This window comes from Poecile atricapillus, chromosome 2 (assembly GCF_030490865.1).
Source record: "Poecile atricapillus isolate bPoeAtr1 chromosome 2, bPoeAtr1.hap1, whole genome shotgun sequence".
NCBI lineage: Eukaryota > Metazoa > Chordata > Aves > Passeriformes > Paridae > Poecile > Poecile atricapillus.
Genome location: NC_081250.1, coordinates 50,188,555 through 50,211,111, shown reverse-complemented (window position 1 = coordinate 50,211,111; position 22,557 = coordinate 50,188,555). Strand labels below are relative to the sequence as shown.

The window sequence follows — 22,557 nt, the reverse complement described above, 5'->3', positions numbered from 1 at the left end:
TTTTAACTTCTTTTTTCCATTCTCCCCCATCCCACTGTGGGTGGGGTGTGGGTCACCTGTGCACAGAAAGCAGCTGTGTGGTACCCAGTTAACAGCTCTGGTCAAACCACAGCAACTGGCAGAGTGAGTTCATAACAAATCTGTACCTTTTCCATTATCTGTTTACACAATTTCTGCTCTGGTACTAGGAGTCATAACGCTATTCTTATTGTATGATAGACCTGAGCCGTGTGAAATGGATTATAAAAAAATGACAAATAAAATTATTCTTGATGAGTCTGGTTTTCAGCTCATTCACAGTTATTGTCTCTTCATACCTTATCACAGGGTAGCACAGAGATAAGCGTGTATTCTGCTTCATACCCAGCTCCAAATATCTCAAGAGTATGTGGTTCACAACTGGAGAAACACTGAATTAGACTACTGGAGCAATGGGTTATTTATTGGGAATAAATGAAAAATTCTGCATTATAATGCAAAACTAGTTTTTGCTGCCTCACTCCATGCCCATCCTTCAGTCTGTTTCCCTTTCTGAAATAAATATGTCCAGTCTGACGCCAGGATTTCCCTGGTAGTAGTTTGCTCAGATCATCCATCAATAAAACAGACTCACAGCTGCCAGTTCTGTTAGGTCAGATTGTACAATACCTCTATTTTTCCAGAGGCTGACAGAGTTTAAGACTTGAAGAAGAGGCAGCAGCTGGTCATTGCTGATAAGACTCAGTGAACACAGTAAGTCATAAATAAAATATACATTTGATACAGAATGTGCAATCAATTTTATAAGTTACTCATTAACAGGTCCACAGCTTGCAGATCCTGCTGGATCTCACCCAGTAAGTCACACTGTACAGCTGGGTTTAGTGCTTCTTTCTGGGCATCAAAATTGTAGTTTTTTTCCAGTTTCTCACTAAAGGTTTGTCACTATCTACAAAGTAGCAGTATGTTGTGCACAGCTGGTCCAAAATTCTTACACTTCTCTCAAATTGCATCTTTGTTCTGGAATGGGATAGAATGTAGACTAACTATAGTGTAAACAGCAATTCTATGCATAAAATTGCAAGTGCCTCTAATTCAGAGATCATTCTGTATGTCCATCAAAGGCTTTTAAAAACAATTTTAGTGGTCTCAGACTTCTAGTGTAGATGGAGAATTAAAAGCTAGATGCAAGTACATCTATCTGAGCTCATGTTTATGGAAATACTTTGAAAGCTTGATAACTTGTGTCACACAATAAACTTGGTTAAGTCATTCACTTGTAGAAGAAAGATATTGGAAAAAGGCAGTTACATGTACCTTCTAATCTAACCCAATTTTCAGAGTTAGTTCTTCCAAACAGAAGATGCCGATAGTCACAAGAGAAGCAAAATGTAAGAAAAGATTACATGTGAAAACATAGGACTCTCCAAACACCATCTGTCAGATAATTGTAAATACCTGACACCAAAACAAAGGAAATCTCATACCAGACTCCCTTGCCTGAAAACCATCAGTCCTTTGGTCTATAAGATGAGCAGAAAACTATCTCAACAGCCAGCCTCAAAGTGTCCCAGCCAGTGGTTCAGGGTCCACCTAGGACTGATAGGCTAGAGTGTCACTCAGAGGAAGCTTTATATGCTGTACAAGTGGTCTGGTAGGATATTTATGTAGTTTAACAATCCAGTTTTGGACTCCAAGCTGGAGAGCCATGAAAATGGTTTGGAGAGTGGAGAAGATAATACACAAGTAAAAGCAGGGAAATCTTGGTTTGTTTAGGCTGGAGAAGGGAAAGCAAAGGAGGGATCTAAATTCTGTCTTCTGTTATTTAAGGAGTGGTTTTATAGAAGTCAGGGACAGATTTTTCTCTAAGGTAGACAGTGGAAAAAAGGTACAACAGAGGACATTACAGCTGATCTAAAGAGAAAAAATACTTTACTGTGAGAGTAGTGATCCACTGCAGCAAGCTGCCCAGAAGGGTTGTGAAATCCTAGACTCTGGAGATTTTTCAGGTCTGTAAGTGCTTTGATTCACTTCAAGCTTGAAGTTAACTCTACTTTGAGCAGAGGTTTGGAGTAAATGATTTCTGGATGTCCCTTATGTCCCTATGTTGTTCTGTTTTTTGAGACTAATGCAGGAAGCCAATTTTGAGCAGGAATTGAAGGGTAGATGAAACCTTAGCAGACTGAGGAGAGTTTTGTGTCAATGCCACGTCTTGTTGAAGCATCACTGGACAGTTATCAAATTATGACAGTGAAATATGAGAGAAAAAGGAGCCTCTCGGAGTCAGAACTTCAGTAATGTGGCACAGCATGAAAATAGCAACCCTGAACTCCACTTTCAAAATTAAACAAGAATCCAGTGCTGTTTGAGGAGAAATGACAGGGTATCCATCTTATTAATTATATAGCAAGTACAAGTGGAAAATCAGTCATGTTCTGCATCACTAAAGCTTCCAAGTAGTTTTCAAGGGTAGAAAACAACTTTTGTTTTATTTGGAAAGATTATAAGCCCAGAAGGGATTTTTACAATTATTTATTCTGACCTCCAATTTAAAAGGTGCATGGCATTTTGTTTTTACATAGAGCATATGTTTTAGAAAAGACCTTATTTTTCACTATAAAAATTTTTAGTTGTAAAGAATGTAACATAACTTGCAGCAAATTGTGCCAAAGGTTAATGAACTTCACTGGACTTTATTTCTAGCTTAAGAATGCCTCACTTCATCTTCTAACCCCGGTGGGTTATTTCATGCTTTGCCTGCTACAGTGAGAAATTTCATAACAACTCCTGCAACTTCTGCTTTCTCTCTAGGTATTTAGAGAGTGTAAGCAAGTTTGAATTTTACCAAGTTACTCCAGGGTTTTCAAGCTCATATACCAAACATCACTCCTATAGCTGGCAGTGCTCTGGGCTTTATGGAGCCTTTTCACCGAGGAAGAGACTTTGCATGATAACTGGGATTCAACACTACAGCCCTCTTGCAAAATGCTTGTGACTCACAAGTCAAGAAGGGCTCTGTATGATAAAGCTTCAACCCTTCCAAAATGATCAGTCTAAACCAGCTTTGTCAGTCCATTATTTTCTTTATGGCAAGAAGGGGTGTTTCACTGTTTCACTGGCACTCTGCTTGGTTTAGGAATGGTATTCCCCAGTTTAGTGTTCACACTGAAACTCCAGACCAGGCACTGCTCATTCACTTTCCCCCTCACCCTCCCTCAGAAGCAGACTGGAGAGGAGAACTGGAGGCACAAAAGGTAAAGATCACATGTTGAGATAAGAACAATTTCCTGGAAAGAGAAATGAGATAAGAAAACAAGGCATAACAACTACAGTATCAGTCACAAAATGTACAAGAAAGGCAAACAATTCACATGAGATTGTTTGGAACTGGCACTATCCAAAGGCTTCCTCCAGCTTGGAACCAGCATTATTACAACATTCCTTCTGCCACAGTTACTCAGATGGAAGGGACCCTATGGAGGCTTGCTTTGGAGCAAGCTGTAGGCCCATGGCCTGACAGGCCTGCCTGAGAAGCTAGCCTGGGAAATTCATGGGAGGATTCAAAACAATCCTCAAAGACACAAAACAGCCTGCAGGTGCTGTTTTCTGATTCCCGTGTTTTCCTTGCAGGAGAAGGTCAAGGGGTGGTGAACCCTACTGACCAATGATGGTGATGTAGTATTTTACTAACCAATAAGAGTTTCCTTTCTGTACTCTTCACGAACTAGTCTATATAACATGACTGTAACAATAAACTAGAGATTCTCTCCTGTTCTGACTCCTTTGAGAGTCCGTGTCGTTCTTTCCGCCGTTCCCAATTAGAACGACATCTGGTGACCCCGACGTGATGAGAGACCGACCCTCCGAGGTCTGATAACCCGACGTGATGTGCAGCCGACCCCCGAGGTCAGAAAGCAACCGACGTGAAGACATCTGCTAATCCCCTGAGGGTAAGCAGCGAGCGGGAAAAACACCGGCCCTTCCCCCTAGAGGGGAAAGTGGAATTCTCCCGGGCTTTCCTAGAGGAAGCTGGTTTTTAACCAACGGGATAGTGAGCCTGCCGGAGAGCGGGCTTGGAACGGCTATCTTGGTGAAGCAGAGCTTGAAATCCCGGGTCCAAGCCGATAGCGTTTGCATAATTGCATTCGCGGAGCCGCCAAGATAAAAAATTTTTTCATAATGAAGAACTGTGATTTAGCTGATAAGCAACTTGTCAGCTTTGCATGGCAAGACGCCTTGCTGAGCATGGGACTCTGTATTCCTAAAGAAGATATACGCGCTTTGTTCCACTGGGTGAAAGCGCAGGAGTTTGCTAAGACTGTGAATAATGTGTTTAACCTTGAGATTTGGTGGTCAGTGGGAGACCACCTGTGGACTAAGCTGGCTGCGGGAGATACCAGTGCGTGCAGCTTAGCAGCAACTTGGGGAGTGATTTTTAAGGCACTGGAACAGTGCCAACCTAAAAACAGTGAAACCGAACTGTGTAGCAGTCCTTCAGCTCTGCCCAGACCTTTAAAGAACTTTAGCAGCGGGCAAGAGCAGTCTGTGAGCCGGAGATCTTCCTCTCCAGAAAAATTTAAGCGCCCGCTGTCCGCAGAGCTCGGCGTGCAGGTTTTACCAGCAGAAAAACAACAGAAGAGCGAAAATCCCTCGGCTCTGCCTTTACCGCACCCACAAGCGCCGCCATCGCCAGCGCAGCGAGAGCCGCCTCTGCCTGCGCCCTCCGCGGAGCCTCCGCCGGCCCCTCCAAGACCAGCGCTGCGAGCACTGCTGCCAGCAGCCGCCGTGGAGCCTTCGCCGGTGCCCCGAGTGCCTGCCAGTGCGGCCGCGAAAAACCCTCTCTTCAGCTTCCCCCGCGCACAAGGAGCGGGGGGGCGCCGCCGCCGCCGCCGCGGAGCCAGGGCAGACGCCCGAGCACACGGAGGAGCCGCAGCCACCGATAAAGTCCCCACAGCAGCAGCAGCAGCGGCGAGAAAAAAACGAGAGAAAAGGTGGAAAAGAAGGAAGAAAAAGCTAACTCAGGACGCCGCCCGCCGCCACCGGCCGCGGGCCGGGCGGCCGGCCGGGCCCCCTGGCTCCGGCCGGCTGCAAAAACCCCGTAAAAGCCGAGCCCAAGCCCGGATCTGGAGCCGGGGCCGGAGCCGTGGCGAGAATTCCCCCCCCACACACCCATCCAAAGTGCCGACCGAAAAGCGGCGGGAGAGGGGGGGGGGAGCCCAAACCCCCCTTTCGCTCGCGCACGCGCGCCCCCTGAGCTCCTTTCTTCTGTGCCGCGGGAAGCAGCGCGAAGCGAGCCGCGCGGAGCGAGCCGCGCGGAGCGAGCCGCGCGGAGCGAGCCGCGCGGAGCGAGCCGCGCGGAGCGAGCCGCGCGGAGCGAGCCGCGCGGAGCGAGCCGCGCGGGCGGCGCGGAGCCGCGGGACCTACACAACACCCCCGCTCGCCCGCGCTCGCCCGCGCTCCAGCGGGGAAGCGGCGGGGAGGACGGGGAGCGAACTCCGCTCCCCCCCGCGCCCGTCAGTGCGGCCCGCGCGCGCGGACCGTGCTACAGGCGCCGGGCCGGTTTCTGCCAGCCTTGTGCTGCCAGGTTCTTCTGCGAACCCGAGCCGCCCCGCGAGACGGTCCCGGGGCTCGAGCAGTGCCCTGGCCAGCACGCGTTCCACCCCGCCTTGCAGGGGGTGAGCCGCACCAGGGTCCTGCGATCCCTGCGAGACCCAAATTTGCTCACCCTAACCACTTTAGTGTTCTTTTAAACTACTATATTGACAAGTTAGACTGTCAGTTTGAACAGACTAACAATGTTTTGTATTAGTTCACTAAGTTAAGAATATTTGACTCAACCATCAAATCCTTGCAAGGAAAACAATCTTTAAACATCAAAATCATAAACCAAAATTCCAAATTAGTATCCATTCCAATATCTAGTAAAAAAACCACTTGTGCCGTGTTTGTTCTCTCTCCTGCAAGGGCCCAGCAGGATGTTACAAACACTGTACATTTTTTATTTTTTTTCCTAAACCGAAAAGGTGAGTTATGGAGGCTTGCTTTGGAGCAAGCTGTAGGCCCATGGCCTGACAGGCCTGCCTGAGAAGCTAGCCTGGGAAATTCATGGGAGGATTCAAAACAATCCTCAAAGACACAAAACAGCCTGCAGGTGCTGTTTTCTGATTCCCGTGTTTTCCTTGCAGGAGAAGGTCAAGGGGTGGTGAACCCTACTGACCAATGATGGTGATGTAGTATTTTACTAACCAATAAGAGTTTCCTTTCTGTACTCTTCACGAACTAGTCTATATAACATGACTGTAACAATAAACTAGAGATTCTCTCCTGTTCTGACTCCTTTGAGAGTCCGTGTCGTTCTTTCCGCCGTTCCCAATTAGAACGACAGGACCCCTTCCCCAGCAGCCCCAGCCATGACCTGGGGTGGTATAGAGCAACCTCCATGTCCCAGCCATGCTCTTCCTTTTGCTACTGCAAAAATCAACCCTGCCCTGGCCAGAACCAGGACACTCATGTCATAAGCCAAACATATCCATAACACTTCTCTCAGTGTAAATTACTTCTGTATTGTGTGCATCAAGGGTTCTCATCAGTATCGATATTTGAAGAAGGTATTTCCATATTAAGTCATGCTCAGAGACAATTTCCAGGTTCAGAAGCCAGCAGTCACTGCATAAGTCCACCATGACAAGGCAGGTTCAAGGTCAGGCCAGAAGCTGATCCATTTGGCCTAGGTCCAAATTGGAGAGGTCCAAGGCTGCAATGCCTGCAGTGTTGCACACGTGGGAACACTCTGGAAAAGACTTCTCCAGGAAACGGAGGGGCTCCCAATGAGGTTTCCTAGCAGAGTTTTTGGGAGGAAGCCTCTGCTGAAGTATCATCCAGCTTATTTTGGAGAAGCTTCAGAGTCAGCTGAGGCTTTTAAAAGACCACTCTGAGCAAACTAGCCTTGATGGCAGGGAGGTACACTCCAGGTCCTCACAAAAGAAAACTGCATGCTGGAGCAAAAAGAGTCCAAAGAACTGACCACAGGAAATAACAGGTGTTGTTATCTTCTCCAATATGTCATTCTCCCTCTAGTGCTTGGAGCTTAAGCTCTGTCACACAAAGCAGAGGCAATCATTCATCATGTCAGTGCAGTAATGCAGGATTTTCAAGTCAAGTTTTTCAGAAGCAAATGAAATTGGAGTTCTGCTTCTACGGTTTATAGTGCAGCTGGAACTCCATACACTGCAGCAGCGTAATTCCTCTGTCCTGTGAGTATATAATGATAGTTAAGAAATGTCATTTCAACTCATAGAATAAGATATTATCATAATATCTTATTAAGTATTCAGTTAAGTACGTCATTAGCCAATTTCAATTTTCCCATAGAGAAATGTGAAACCCACATTTGAGAATTAATATGCTTGAACGGACTGATGAAACAAGCTTCAGCAAGGAAAAAGACTGCCCTGAGCACAGACTGTAGGAGGTGGTATCTTGACAATGTGAAACACATCACCTAACATTTCTGTTTGTCAGTCTAGATCAATATTTGTGTCTGTTTTCCAGAAATCAATAGAGACATAGTTCTTTACAGTAGCCACGAGACCCAACCTGACCTGGAAGAGAAATTGTCTAAATAGCAAAACACAAGCCCATTATTAAGGCCGACAAATGATCAGCTAAAAAAGGGTTCTGATTATTTTCATTTATAATCCCAGCACTGGATGCAAAGATAGTTTTCTCCAGAGTAAGCTTCAGATAACATGACACAAATCTGAGGTCCCCTGCTTGCTCCCTTTCACACTGAAATTTGTATCCCTTTAAATAACTTCTCTATAGCAGAATTATCATCAGTAAAGTCTCATATAATTTCAAAAATCTGTGTGGTTTAAGTATACCTTTTAAAAGGTTATTCATACATTTGTATGAATTCTAATAAGAGAATATAATAGTCTGCAGTAATTTACAGGTTGATCTGAAACAGCAAAAGCATTTTGAAATGGAATGGTTTGGACTGTAGGAACATGAAAATATGAAAATGCCTTCTGAGAGGGCTTCTTTGGGAATGTTATTCTTTACTGTGTTACATTTCTGTCTCAAATGCCTTTCCTTAGCAGATGGCTTGTGTTTGGACCTCCAGCTTTAATCTTTATCTGTCCCAAAATGATGTTTTTTGTGTAGTGTAGCTTCCTTTATTTCAATTTGGATATGCTTGATAGTCAGCCTGTTTTAAGCCTCAGTGCTCATTGTGTCATTTTTTCCTCATTTGAAATCTATTGCTATTTTATGAACACAGTACATTGAAAGTCGTGGTAGTACCTGTTTAGGTCATTATTAGCTCCAAAGGATGGGATACCCTTCAGACTTGGCAGTTTGGGAAGGGTGTTGTTATCATGAAAAGAAGCTAATATCTGTATTCATATATTAATGTTAGTTCTGGCTTCAAAACTGTCCAGGCACACTATGTAATTGGAAGAAAAAAAAAATAAAAGACAAATTTTCTTAGACTGAAATATCTGTGTTATTATCAAGAATTCATGGCTTTCAGTACAGCAGTGGAGGAACAATGGAACAGAAGTAAAGCTGAATGTTCTGAGGTTCCTCAAGGGTCAGTGAGGAAAGAAAATCAACAGCAGCAGCAGCTGCTGCAGCAGTCTCATCAACAAAAGAAAACCCTTGTGGCTCCCAAAACCAATTTCCAATAGTGCCACAGTCCACATTCTGTATGAAGAGCCAGATATTAAGTTCACATGGATGGAGAGAAGCCTGAAGTCCTTCTGTCTGTTATAATGTGGGGTTTTTTTCTTTCAACTTAAACTATTGCTTGGGGGAAGGGCACAACATTTCAAAAGGAGAAATACTTGTGAGAGGCATGGGACCTCCAAAGAAAGACCATTTGGCAAAAAGCCTTGCATCAGTTCTGCTCACGTTGATTGTAGCTTAATTTACCTTGGGATCTTGTTAGTTTTAGCTCATTTGTTAGTAAAATTATGGCATTGGCTCTTAGGGAATTGTCATATTTAGTTCCATGTAGGCTGTTATTACTGCAAGTCAGAAAAAATGGAGCAACAAGATATTCTGGGTTGGATGATGTAGGTGCACATAAGAATGTTACCCGTTTTCTTCTCTGTATAGGTTAAAGACACTCCTACGTGGGCATGTGAAGCAAGATCCCAAGAATTATTTAGCTATTTTAAGCTTGTTTAAGGAACTTTGTGATTGTCTTCATTATATATTAACAGTAAGGGAATTAATCTAAAAACAAGATCATGGATGCAATTCTGTGATATCACTATCACTGACATAACATTTTACAGAACTTATTTTTAATTTTGCCCTGTTGCCACATAATGTATAGAGCTCCACCTTATCTGATCGTCTTTTTGCTCTCAGTCTGACCAAACCATTTCAGTTTGATCTTGCACTCCCTATAAAACATGCTACTTGCAAGAGTAGCCATTTTTGTGCTAATAATCATAATTTCTGATCCTTACAAAGTCTTCCAATGGGACTCTGCCATAAAATGAGGCTGTGGCTACAGAAAACTTCAAAAGGCATCCCCTCACTGTTGAAATATCATTGGTGAGTTCCTAGGCTTTTTAGTGCCCTTTTTAAGAAGATAAATACACCAGGGTCTTTAGCTGGTTCACTTGCAGAATTTCATTGCCAATGGCTGCATGTATATGTGTGTACTGCTTACCCATCCATCAAGTTTGGGTAGAGATAATTTTATCAACTGGTCACAAAAAGACACAGAAAAATCACAGAATCCTCTGACTTATTGTTTGTGTGCTCTTCTCAAGACCATGACACGGCCATGTGCATTCTGACATGACCTGGCTGGGAAGAACCCAGGCTGAGTTAGAAGTTTGATGTGGGACTTCCCCAGCTCTGCTGCTGCTGGCACCTGCACTACCTCGGGTATCCTAGCTGTGAAAAGTTTATTCCACCTGCAGTTACACTTTCTAACTGTGATTCTCCTGTATGTCCTCCTCACAGAGGATGTGCCATAAGCCCATTCTTTCAGAACACATAGTAAAAATTATAATTAACTGGTTCTTGTTGACTATTTATGTCTGTAAGTGTTCTTTTTATTCCACAAATGACACTTAATTTTTTGAAAGTACTTGCTTTCCCCCTTAGCACTATCTCAAGTTAAGACGTTTATTCTTAGGCCTTAAATGATCCAGTGAATTTGCAGTAGACAATTAATTGCAACAGTAGCAAGTTTGGCACACCCTGCTGTTAAGGATAGCAGGGACTGTAGTGATTTTATAATGAATTCACTCTAAGTCTCAGCAAATAGTAGCATACAAGGACATCTGACAGCTGCTTTCCCCAGCTAAATCTCACCACTGAGACTCAATTCCAAGAAAAATAACAAGTCAGGCTTGGTTAGCAGTGCTGCAGCTTGGAATATGAGTTTTGACAAGGGAAAAAATCGTTTGTACTGTACCAGCTTTTCATGAGCTGGGGCAAGGAGTAAATCTCTCCAATGGCAGAATAAAGCTGTCAGACAGCTTTTTCATAAGATGCCATTGGACATCAATGCGACAGTTCTCCCTCCTGATCTTTTTTATAGGTTGCTAATTCTGATAGAAAAGTCATCATTGCCTACATATTTGTGGATTCAGGCACTAATATTTTAAAAGGAATTACACTAGAACAGAAATACAGACTCAATAGACAGGAGTACCCCTATAGCCTTGCTGATAAAATGCTTTAGCTAAATATCTATTATCTGGGAAAAAATACTGTATTTGCTGCTTTACGTTTTGAGATTGATAAATACATGCATGAAATAAGTTTCTGAAAAATTAACAAGCAAATGTACAGGCACATGAGAATACTTCAACAAACTGAAGAACACAGCACTGGCCATCAGCCTGAGACATGATCATCATTAAGGCAGTAATTTCATTTCTCAGGTACTTGAATAGGTTTCTTCTTCTGTCTTTATTTGACATAGACAAGAGAATTTTGTTTTTTCTCAGTTTGGCCACTGCACCAAAGCATAATTGAAGCCTAAGAAGTACTGTGAGAACTGATGCAGGGGTCTTCTCTTCCAGGATAAGTGGAAAAGCCAGAGCTCCTGATGGGACATCTGAACATCTTATTTTAGTCCCTGATACTGAAGGTCATGGAGGTTCTTCTAGTTTGGGTTATGGAGATGGTTATCTTTACCTCCACTTTAAAATGCACTACTTTATGACTGTGGAGGAAAAGGAGACAGCAATTAATTCTTAACATGCTCTTAAGAAAATGGTAGAGTGTGTTGTATTAACATTTACTGATATTCTGTATGCTTTTCACAAGTATTTTCCAATATTTATCTTCATTTTCTATTAAAATCTTACAAACATTTCCCTTTCATAGATTACCTTTGAGGTATGGCATAATTCTGAATATCTTACAAAATAAATAAAAAAAACCACTTCTTTCTAAGGGCTGTTGCATTAAAATGCTTTGACCATGAATTCAGACATCACACCAATTCTTCTATTAACAAGCAAAGCATGTTTCAGAGTTTTCTTTCTGGGTTGCCTTTAAATCTTATATTTTCAAGCAGTTTAAACAGTCTTTGCAAATAAATAGTACTGTCAAATAGACCAACCACTTTAGTGAGCTTATAAAGAAAACAAATGTTTGAGGCCAGTCTTAGTAAAAGAAAAAAAAAAACCCATTTGATACTAGTACTGTGAAAAAAGAAGTCAGACTTGAATGCCTACAAAATGAAAATTATAAATGGCAAACTAAAAGTTTTAGGTTATATTTCCATTAAACGCACAAGTAGCGATAAATTAGGTGTTCCTAGTTTTCTGAAGTGGCCAAGAGTACTTTTTGTTTCTTTTCCTTTTGTTGGCAGGTCTTTGAATGTCTGTTTTCTGCCCCAAGTTTCCAGTGTGCTCAAATGTTTAAGATTCATGTTGCCATGAGGGTTTGACTAATCTCAAGTCTCAGTCATTAGAATGGTGACCACTGAGGCAAACTCTATTCACAAATAGTAAGAACTCCTTATATTTTTCCCAAATACTCTTGGTTGCAAAGAAAAACAATTTAGCAGTTAACAAAATGAAAGTAACAGCACAAGAATTTACTTCATTTAAAATTGTCATATCAAATTCATGTGTATGAAATTCATGTGCACAGCACATTAGTGAGTGAGAAGTGTTATTGGAAGAAATGGAAAATCAGTAAAATATTAATTTTTAAAAAATAATCTCCATATAGCAACATATACAAGAAATCTCCTTTTATTTTAGAAGGTTCACTCAAAGTCAGTTTCTACACAAGTACAGTCATTGAAATGTGGAAATGTGACCTGCCAGACTCTGACTTCTCTTTTCTCAGTTTCAAATAATTTGGCCCTCTGGGTGATCACTGAAACAGACTGAACCTGCTCATAATCCACCTGGGTGGCAAGCAGGAGCAGAATCTCTCAGTTTGGCATCTTCAGCTGGCAGTGTCCACTCTTGCCATGAAACTCCTCAGCTGCTGGGTTTTCAGTCTAGGTGAGCACTTCCCAAGACATAAGATAGGGGCAGCAAACCTGCAAAGTTTCTTCTCAGCATCATGCTGGTCCTAAGCATGCGCATAAAGACGAGGAAAAAGCAAATCAGCACAAAATAAACTAGGTCAGCAAAGCCTACCCAGCTTTGACACCATTGACTTTAAGAATCCTAAACTGGAACATGTGGATGTACTTGTGTGAGTGACATTAAACCACTTTCTGATAATTTTTTCAAAACACTAAGTCTTCAAAAGCTCAGATAAATGGCTCACAATGTTCATTAAGAGGATTTGACCTGAGTGGAATAGGTACTGCTGATGGTGTGAAGACAAAAGCTGGCAATAAGAAGCAAGGTGAAAGCTGTGAAGCGCACATATTAACATGCTGAACTTTTCAAACAGTGACAAAATTATTCTTTCAGTGTCTGTTTCTCCACTGCAAAAGCAGATAGAATTCCTGCACAGGTGTTAATGAACCATGACCTTAAATCAAGCTGACCTTGTGTGAGGCTAAATGTACTGGGTGTTATAGTGTAGCTGAATGCAAAATGCACATTTAAAGTATTTTATTCAAAAATAGCAGAATTATACCCATCTTTCCACATGTACAAATTGAATTTTTTTTTAAAGTTCTGCCTTTAATTTCATCATCATATATTACCCCTGGGAAATAGCTCTCATTTCTACCTATGGTTAATTCAGGTGTCCAAAATCAAAGTATGTTTTTTAAAAATGTCTTTGGGCCTATTCTGCCAATAACAATGACTGGATAATTAATTTAAGCTGTTCCATTAAAAATAAGTAAAAGACTGAACAAGAGAAAATTTTCTCAAAATAATAACAGTTATACAAGTACTGTAATTGTTGTTGACATTCTTTAGTATTTAATGGGGATCTGTAATACTAATGGAAACTGGAAAGGACTCACTTAAAATAAAACATTTAAAAGTTCAATTCAAAACTATTCAGTCCTGTAAATGAACACCTAAGTGCTTCCAGAGAAAACGGAATGTAGTTGTTGAAGTTAGACAAGGTCTCCAGTAAGTAATTTTCACTGATCTTGTTTTTCAGTGGTTCTGAGCCATTGGCTTCCATTTGAAAGAATTCCTAGCTTTTCTTTTTAACCATTTCCCTTTGTTTTAAGAACCATATAGAGGTCAAGCAAATTTCCAGAGCAAATGAAAGAAATGTATTTAGCTTCTCCAGGTATTTTACAAATAAATGCAGTCATCAGCATTCAGAGGACTATATTTCGAATGGAGTCCTCTAGATGCAGAGTGCCATGGAGCATCCGTCCACTGAATTTAGTTTCTTGAGTTCTCTCAGTGTTGATGCTTCAGTTACTAGTACTGAACAACTAGAAATAAGAGCCCTAAAATGTTGAAAGTAGCAGCATTTTAATTAATCTGTTGCATTTAAAAATAATAAATCCAAATGTTTATATGAAATGCTCAGTAGAATATAAAGTGCACTTTCAAAAGTTATACATTTTGAGACTTCAGATAAAATGCACTTTAAAAAGTTATACATTTTGAAACTGTTCAGCTATATTAGAAATAAATATATTATTGACTATTAAGAGTTCTGTTCATACTACATTAACTTTTGTTGGGTATGGTTTTATATTAAATTAAATGGTTCACACAAAGATACATTTACGAGATGAAAAAGGAATCACTTTTTTATGACACTCTGTGAGAATATAAAGTCATCTGTGAGAATATAGAAAAGTTTCCTTAATCTTTACTTTTTCTTTAAAATTCTGTGCAGGAGAACTTGATAGAAAACATCAATGACCAGATTCTTTGCATACTTTGATCTAACAACTGCATAATATCTAGTATCTGACCAGATTTGCACAAATATTGGCCAAATATTACAAAAGAATGTAAATATGAACCCATATTTTGCAATAATTTTAACCAAAGTCCAGCAGTGCAAAGACACTGCAACCACTGTTAAATGTATTACATGTAAATGTTAAAGCCTTTTGTGTGTGTGTGAGACAGAGAGATATTCGACTCACTACAAATATGATTTGTTTCTGATGTTATAGCCATGCTCACATGCCCCAAAAACGTTATATTGGCCATTTTGTCGTTAGAAGACTGTTCTTTTCTGCAAGGTTACAGGATCTTTTAAAAATTGGTTATCTTTATCTATTTTCTTGGTATCCATACCTTACTCTGATAATATAATTATTTTTCTGCTTCTGTACTGAGTGCTGAACACACAAAACCTCACAAGGGGCTCCTCTACAAGAACAGACATGGAAAGGCATCCTGGTCATAACTCAGTACACACAACCTTAAACACCTCCCACAGCATCTCTCGAAGGAGAACTGGTTTGTACCCAAATAACAGTTTTGCATCAAGGTTTTATCCTAATCAAAATCCCTTGGCAAGCAGTCTCTTTCCTCCTCCATCTTCTCATTATGCTATTTGTCCAGAAAATGTGGGGGTGGCAGGGGGTAGGATAAGCACTCAATCAATGACAACTAAAAAGCTTCTCATGACTCAAAATGAGTATATAAGGTAAGAAGAGGTAGTTTTAAAAACCAGAAGAAATATCTTCCTGTATTACTTCTTTTTCCAATACATCCCAAAACTACTTTTTGTCCTTCAACTGAATTTATATACTCTTCATTCCATAAGACCAGAACTTTTGATAGTTTAGCAACATAATCATTTTCGGTAAAATAGTCTGATATTTAAAATTACATCCATAAATGATCATTCTTCACACTGGACATCACTGCTCCTTCTACTTGGATTAGCCTTTTCCAAAACCTTCCAAAGCAGAAAAATAAAATTAAAGGGCTCCTGAGAAGAAAGCATTACATCCTCAAAAGGAGACTATAGAGGTATAAAAGAGAGTGAAGTATAAGAGGGGAACAATGATCCTATTTCTAAATATTTTTTTCCTTCATGATACATCCTTCTCCCTTCTAGCCTTTCTTCTCTATTGTTTGATTAATCTCGCAATTTGCAGGGCTTTACTCTTTGTTATGCTCAGTCATAGCAGTGTCTGCAATATAACTGCATAGCATTCCCAATTTGAAGCATATGAACTTTAGACAAAACGTTGCTCGTCTTTTTCTTGGCCAACACGAAGCAGGAAGACTCAAAAGGGCTGTTCTCATTTGATTTGACTGACGCAGAACAGATGGGACATAACTGTGTCTCCACACCTTTCAGTAACCACAGACTTTAAAGGAGCTCCAGAATCTCTAGTATGGCCACTGTGGTGCAAAATGCTCTGGTGTGAGGCTCATCTTATTCCTGTGCCTGGGGTTATGTCCCACTGCGTGGATGCCTGATAATGACAGCTGTCTAGCAAGGTCTCCTCTGTTGTAAGCCTTAGCACAATATGCCAGGTATTCGGAGTCATGAGTGGTGTTCACAAGGCAGTGCTGTGATTATTGGTTGTGGGGATGTCTAGAAGAATATGTGCTGAATACAGAACCCTTAAAATCATATATTGCCTTCTTGACCTTTCTGGAAATTTTAAACGTGCACATTAGTCTCTTCCTAATTTTCTGCTCCTAAGCCCAAGAGTAGATCTTTTCTTCCAAATGAAGAAGCGCGGGTCCAAATGGGGCCTAGCCAGTATATATAAAAATACACTAAACACACTAAAAACCATAGAAAAACAGTTCTGTCTGTGCTAGAATACACTCATAGTTTAACACTGTACATCAATTGTCATTTAAATGAGTTCAAACATGCCCCATTTGTGTCTGTCATAGTGGTCCGTGACAGCCATCACTGTAGTCTGTAATTCTGCCATCACTTTCATCTGCTTTAATCATTCTACCTGTTTCTGAATTTTTGATCTGCTTTTTGGCAATTCTAAGTTTTGGGGTTTTTTCTCTTAGTGCTTTAATTAGCAGTCTTGCTTCCCAGTAAATTACTTGCTGCCTGAATCATGCAATCCTTCGTTTGACAGAAAAGGATATAAACAAAGAGAATTTTGAGTAACAGTCAAAACAGCAGCATTGGCGCCACAGCATAAAAACTAACTTCAAAGTTAGATTAAATTAAAAAAAGAAGGAGTTTCAGATATTATTAATTCTGTAGTTGGATCCTGTATTAATAAAAGCAATTCTGTCATTTTCTGTAGAAAGATAACATTTACCCTTAAATGGTTTTTAAATCATCTTTTGTAATCCAGGGCTACATACTCTCAGAATTGCTAGATTGCATTGCAGGTTGGGAATGTTGCTGCAGCAATCACGTGGCATTTTTTTCTAACTTGCAGCACTTAGTTCTGTGATAATTGAGTCACAGAAGCTAAAATGACCAATTTATAGTAAAGTCATGCTATTACCACACCCATTGCACTAGCACTAGAGCTGAATGGCCATACAGTGCAGCACAGCAACATCTAATAAAATCCTTTGGCCACCACTCATTTTTCACATTACTGTATTTTTGTTACCTTATATGATGTTAACAATTTAAATACATTGAAAAAAGTGTTTTTAGAGAGCTGAACACTTACAGGGTTTGGTACTCTTTAAATATGTGTAGATATTTGGTTGTTCTCTTCACCTCTGGAATTTCATTTTCTTGACGTTGGTGTGAATTACTTTTAACTTCTGTCTGGAATATGTAGTTTTATGGTTTAGATGATAAAATCTAATTGTGAAATGGCTATTTTAAGGATTATGGCTGTAGTTTTGTGGGGATGTGCAAGATGTTCAAACAAAAAATTATGGAAGTAGAATATATATTATGTAGTATTTTATTGGTAAAAATTTATTAATTGGTGAATTCCATAGATTAATTTCATTTAATATAAAATTGCCAGTAGCAGATTAGATGAGAGAAAAGAGATATTTTAAAAATCATGTTTATAAGCTGAACTCAATCATTATTTTTCAATATCAAAAATCACTAAGTACATTGATACTGGTTAAGGTATTCATTTTTGTTTGAAGTTAAGTTCATATTTGAGTGTTTTGCTGAACAAGAGGAATAAAAACTAATTTTCCAATAAGGACATTTTTTCAAATTAGAAGTTAGAATGAAGGATGTTTGTTTATTTGTTTGTTAATTTATTTTCACATAAGTTCTTTGTTAGTCCAAAAGGATTAGAAATAAGCTCAAAGCGGCATGTGAAAATGTCCAGTTGCAGACCCAGTGTGGAGATATATGATTGCATCAAAATTCTGAAGTTCTCTAATAAAGTATTACATTAAAAAATATATATCCTTTTTTAAAAATAGTTAAGAATTTGGTGTTATCTATTTATGCTTTGTTTAGCACCAGCTGGAGAGAGCATGATGAACATGTTTGTTTTCCAGTAACAACAGAATAATTTTCAATTAAAAGCTGTTGTTTAGAAAATAAATAAATAAATAAATAAATGAATGAATGAATAAATAAATAAATAAATAAATAAAAGAAAATAAATACTTTTTCCTTTGCAACATTCAAGGCCACATATTGAAATAATCTATCTGGTAGCTTAATATGTGAGTTTGAAATGAATTGAAAATAATTACTGTATCTGCCCACATATTCTCATTATACAGAATAAAATTTAAAAGCTAAACAAAGAACACATATGATAAAAAATGTAATTTATTTCAGTCATTAGAAATTGCGTGAATACAGAAAAGAAAATGTGTTCTGTTTGCCTGGCAAGGTCCTTCAAATACCTTTAGTAATAATGAATTAATTTGCTTGCCAGCAATGTGGGATGGCTCTGGTTATGTGTTGTTAGCATTTGCATATTAAACATCTGAGCTCGGTTAATGCATTATGGAGCTCTACCTCTTCGATGCATCATAACCTTGCATTTTCATTCCTTGCAGAAGGGAATCCTTATACCTGGTGGGTTGGAAAAGCCAATGAGAAGCACTACTATTGGGGCGGATCAGGACCTGGCATTCAAAAATGTGCCTGCGGCATCGAACGCAACTGTACTGATCCCAAGTACTACTGCAACTGTGATGCTGATTATAAGCAATGGTGAGTGCTTTACAAGAAGGCAGGATGAGAATAACCAAATCTCCTAACTTTTACAACACTGACTTTGATTATGTCTTTGTTCTGTATTTCCTTTCTTACCGAAGAACAAAGGCAAAAAATATTCTATTTGTGATCCCTCCTGCAACATGTCAACCCATGTCTTGATCTCCATTTTATTCATGATGTTTATTTACTGTTAAATATAGGGACTGTATTTATGATTTCCACCACCGAGCTATAGAAAAGAATGCTAAAATTGCAAAGGCAGTTCCTCATAGGAAAGACCAGCATTTCGGCCACACACAACTTTGTCTCCATCAGATTCAGTTATACCACAATGCAGAATTCATTTTACCCCTGCAACTTCATGTCGTTTTCCCAGAATTTCTCATTTTTAGCGTGTTGCTGCTGCATTTGAATGTGAGTGATGTGTATTGAAATCACTCATCTAGTGCCTCCAACTCTCATTATCCATCTTTCATGAGAAAAATATGTTAAGAACTAGATTCAATGCATATTATGGAATGAGGCTATGTATTTCAGAGGAAGCTACCAGGCTTTGCATGAGATAATTTAATTAATTAAGGCAGGAAAAAGAAATAAACTTGTGTCTCTGATATTCCCCATAAACATGTAAAGCTGTGTAAAGCTCATCATCATTTAGAGTGAGACCCTCCCTGTGGTCTTATGAGACTTGGTTTGTGAGCCTTAATCATTTGTGTCTCTTTTGTCATGACAGGCAGAATTATATTTCACATGGTATGCAATGTTCAGTGACTTATTGAAACCATACTTTTATGAACATTTCTTCCATTAATAGCAACCTGTGGGTAATTGAATCAATACTGGCTCATAAACCATTTGAGGTTAATTGAGAAATTCTACAGCTATTAATGAATGTAGAGCTACAGAACTGTAGAGGTATGTCAGGGACTAAAAAAGAGGAAAGAAAGACAGTAGGAAGAATCACAGAGCCACAGAATCACAGAATAGTTGTGGATGAAAGGGACCTCAGAGTTGCTCTAGATCAATCCATCTGTTCAAGCAGGGTCACTTATAAACTGTTGCCCAGCACTTTGTCTGGACTGTTTTTTAATAAATCCAAGGATGGACTCTGCAGCTTCCCTGGGAGCATTGTCCCTGGTCCTGGGATTGGGCAACATTAGCAGGAATCTGACTCCGTCTGCTTTGCACCCCCCCTTTAGGGTGGTGCAAAATCTCCCATAGACATTGATGACATCACTCTCAACCTTCTCTTTCCAGGCTGAACAGCCCCAGCTGCCTCAGCTTCTTTTCATAGGAGAGATGCCTCTGTCCCTCTATCACCTTAGCAGCCCTTCATTGGACTCCATCCAGTAATTCCATCTCTCTCTTGTACTGGGGACCACAGAATTGGAGCCAGCACTCCAAGTGTGGCCTCACTAGTGCTGAGCAGGGGAGAAGGATGGTCTCCCTCAACCTGCTGGCAAAACTTTGCCTAATGCACCCCAGGATCCCACTGATCCCTGCATGGCCTCAAGTGCACATTGCTAGCTCATGTTCAACTTGGTGTCCACCAGAACCCTCAGAGTCTTTTCTGCCAAGTTACTTCCCAGCTGGGTGGCTCCCAGAATATACCGGTGCATGGGGTTGTTCCCCCCAGGTGCGAGGCTTTACGCTCTTCACTGTCGAACTTCATGGTATTTCTGTGAACCCACTTCTCCAGCTTATGAAGATCCCTCTGGATAGCAGCAGGATTTTTTTGGTGTGATCTGCAAGAATGAAGTATGTAAACAAAAAAAAAAAAAAAATAATAATAAAGGAAACCTTCCAGACCTTGCAAAAATTATAGATTAGGATGTGGAAAATCAAATACTGCCACAGACATTGTCATCCTAAGCTTTGACATTGTTAGGATAGTACGCTGTTAGCTATGACATGGGATGAACACAGCAAATATAGAGGAGTCAGTTTGAGAGACAGGGTATTCACACATGCTGCCAAAATTCAGAAATAGAATTAAATAGAGAGAATGAAGAATATAAAGTCAGATGACTCCAACTCAGTCATAGGCACTAGAGCAATGCAGTAGGAGCGATGTAAGTTTGGTTCTGTGTCAAAATAGTAACAATAAAAGGAAGATATTGTGATAATAATTACAATAATGGTAGAATTAGGAGCACTTACAGTTTTCATTGCCTGAGGCACTAGATGCATATCCATGAATAATAGCGCCCTGTACCATATGTTGACTGTTTTCTTTTACATCAAGGGAAATATATGGGGAAAAAGGGCACTGGATTTTGATCTCTTCTTGAAGACTCCCCAGGAGTCACAGATGGTAATTTAATAAGCAGAATTCACTCAATAATTATTCTATAACCTCTGTACTCCCTATGTACACTGAGATTATGTGGATTCTCCTAATAAACAGATTCATATTGTTATTGGATTTAGATCTAAAATAGGCTGATTATCATAAAAGATCTACACTTGTTTATCCAGAACTTCATACAAGAATATATTTATACAACTTTACTTTAGATAATCATAATTATCTAAATTATTTTATTTATTAAATAATATTATTTAATGATTATTTAATATAAATATTAAATATTTATCAGGATTAAAATCAGATTTTTTTCAGGACAACTACTATTTATTGCAGGACATTTTATGAAAAGCAATTATACCACTAGATATTATATTTTAATCTGTGGTGTGTGTAAATCACAGGAAGAAATGAAAGCTATATTATAAACTTGAAGGACATTTTTTTCAAGATTCATTTTTTCAGTTTGGTTTTGGCAGAATCTAATCTTTTCAATTGTCATATCTTTTGGGTTTAGGAGTTATTTTGAGGAGTTCTAGTTAGGAATTTTGTCTAGCCAGGTTCATCAACACCTAAAAAGCAAGTGAGCTCCAGAGGATAGGAGACCTTGATGACATCAATCATCAGAGCAGAATTCAGCTGGGACTTCCAACCTGGTTTGGACCACAGAATATGCAAGTTTATGATGAGCAGACAAGTCACAGTTCATATACTGCCAAAGCAGCTTGCCACAGCTTGCCACCATAGCTCACCAGCACAACTTATTTTAGAAGGATTTACAATCTCCTAAAGGAGAAGAGCTGAGTAAATGCTAAACTGTGTCTGAGAGTTCAAGTGTGACTTTTGCAGTGTTTGCCTATCTTATTCACAGCTGGGAGCACTGCATTTGGTTGTGGTATGTCCACAGTGATGTTCTGCTCCTGCCCAGGTAGTGCTGGAAAAATTGTTTTGGGGTTTTTTGGGTGGTTGCAGGGGTAATATACAGTGGGGAGAAGGCAGTAGCCAGAGCAGTAACTATATTAGAAAAGATAAGGAAGTAAAACATGAAAAGAAGACTGTAAGAATGTAAAAAATGTGAGAATGAAAGGTCAAGAAGAAGACCAAGATTCAGGGAAAATATTTTTAAAGGAAATTGGGGAGCCTGAATGGGTCAGGCTGAATCAGAATGATGTAGTGTAAGTAGAATATTGTCCACTATTTTTATTGTAGAAGTTAGAAATTGTGTTAGAAATGAAGAAAGTAATTACAATTTGATGAATGATTTCATGGCAAAGGCAGGAGAATGTTTCCCTGGAGAACTGGGTTCTAACCCTACCTCTGGAACCACATTCCTGCATAATGATTCCTCAGTTTCATAAAGCATTTCTTCACAGAACAGTCATTAGTCTGATCCTAATTTTCTGGGTATCTAGAGGAAACCCAGAAGTCCACCTTGTGAAAATACCAAACATTCACAGCTGCAACCAGAATAAAGGAACATTCTCTGAATGCATCTAATGCAGTCATTCAAAGCAAAAAAAAAAAAAAAACCACAAAACCAAAAAAGGATGTAGGCATCTCAGATGGAGCACTAAGTATGAGTGTTTTTAACATTAACATATTTCAGCCTCAACATCCAATCTGCAGAATGCAAATTATGCCAGATACTCCCTCGTGAAGGTATTGCAAAGATAGGTAGATTTATGAAGCAATCATCTGCTGTACTAATGAGCACTATAAAAAATCCAATGAGAAAATGCAGTCTTTATAGAAAGATTTGAAATAACGCATTAGACATAAAATGGGATCCA

The 22,557-nt window shown here is 39.6% G+C and overlaps 1 protein-coding gene across 1 annotated transcript in view; it reads left to right on the top strand.

Moving 5' to 3' along the window:
- The window catches only part of CNTNAP2 (contactin associated protein 2), a 1,026,949-nt gene that overhangs the window by 821,648 nt on the left and 182,744 nt on the right, over nucleotides 1-22,557 (top strand). The window contains exon 14 of the mRNA XM_058833182.1: nucleotides 18,297-18,453. Coding sequence (XP_058689165.1) covers nucleotides 18,297-18,453 — 157 coding nt within the window. The remainder of the gene's footprint in view (nucleotides 1-18,296; nucleotides 18,454-22,557) is intronic.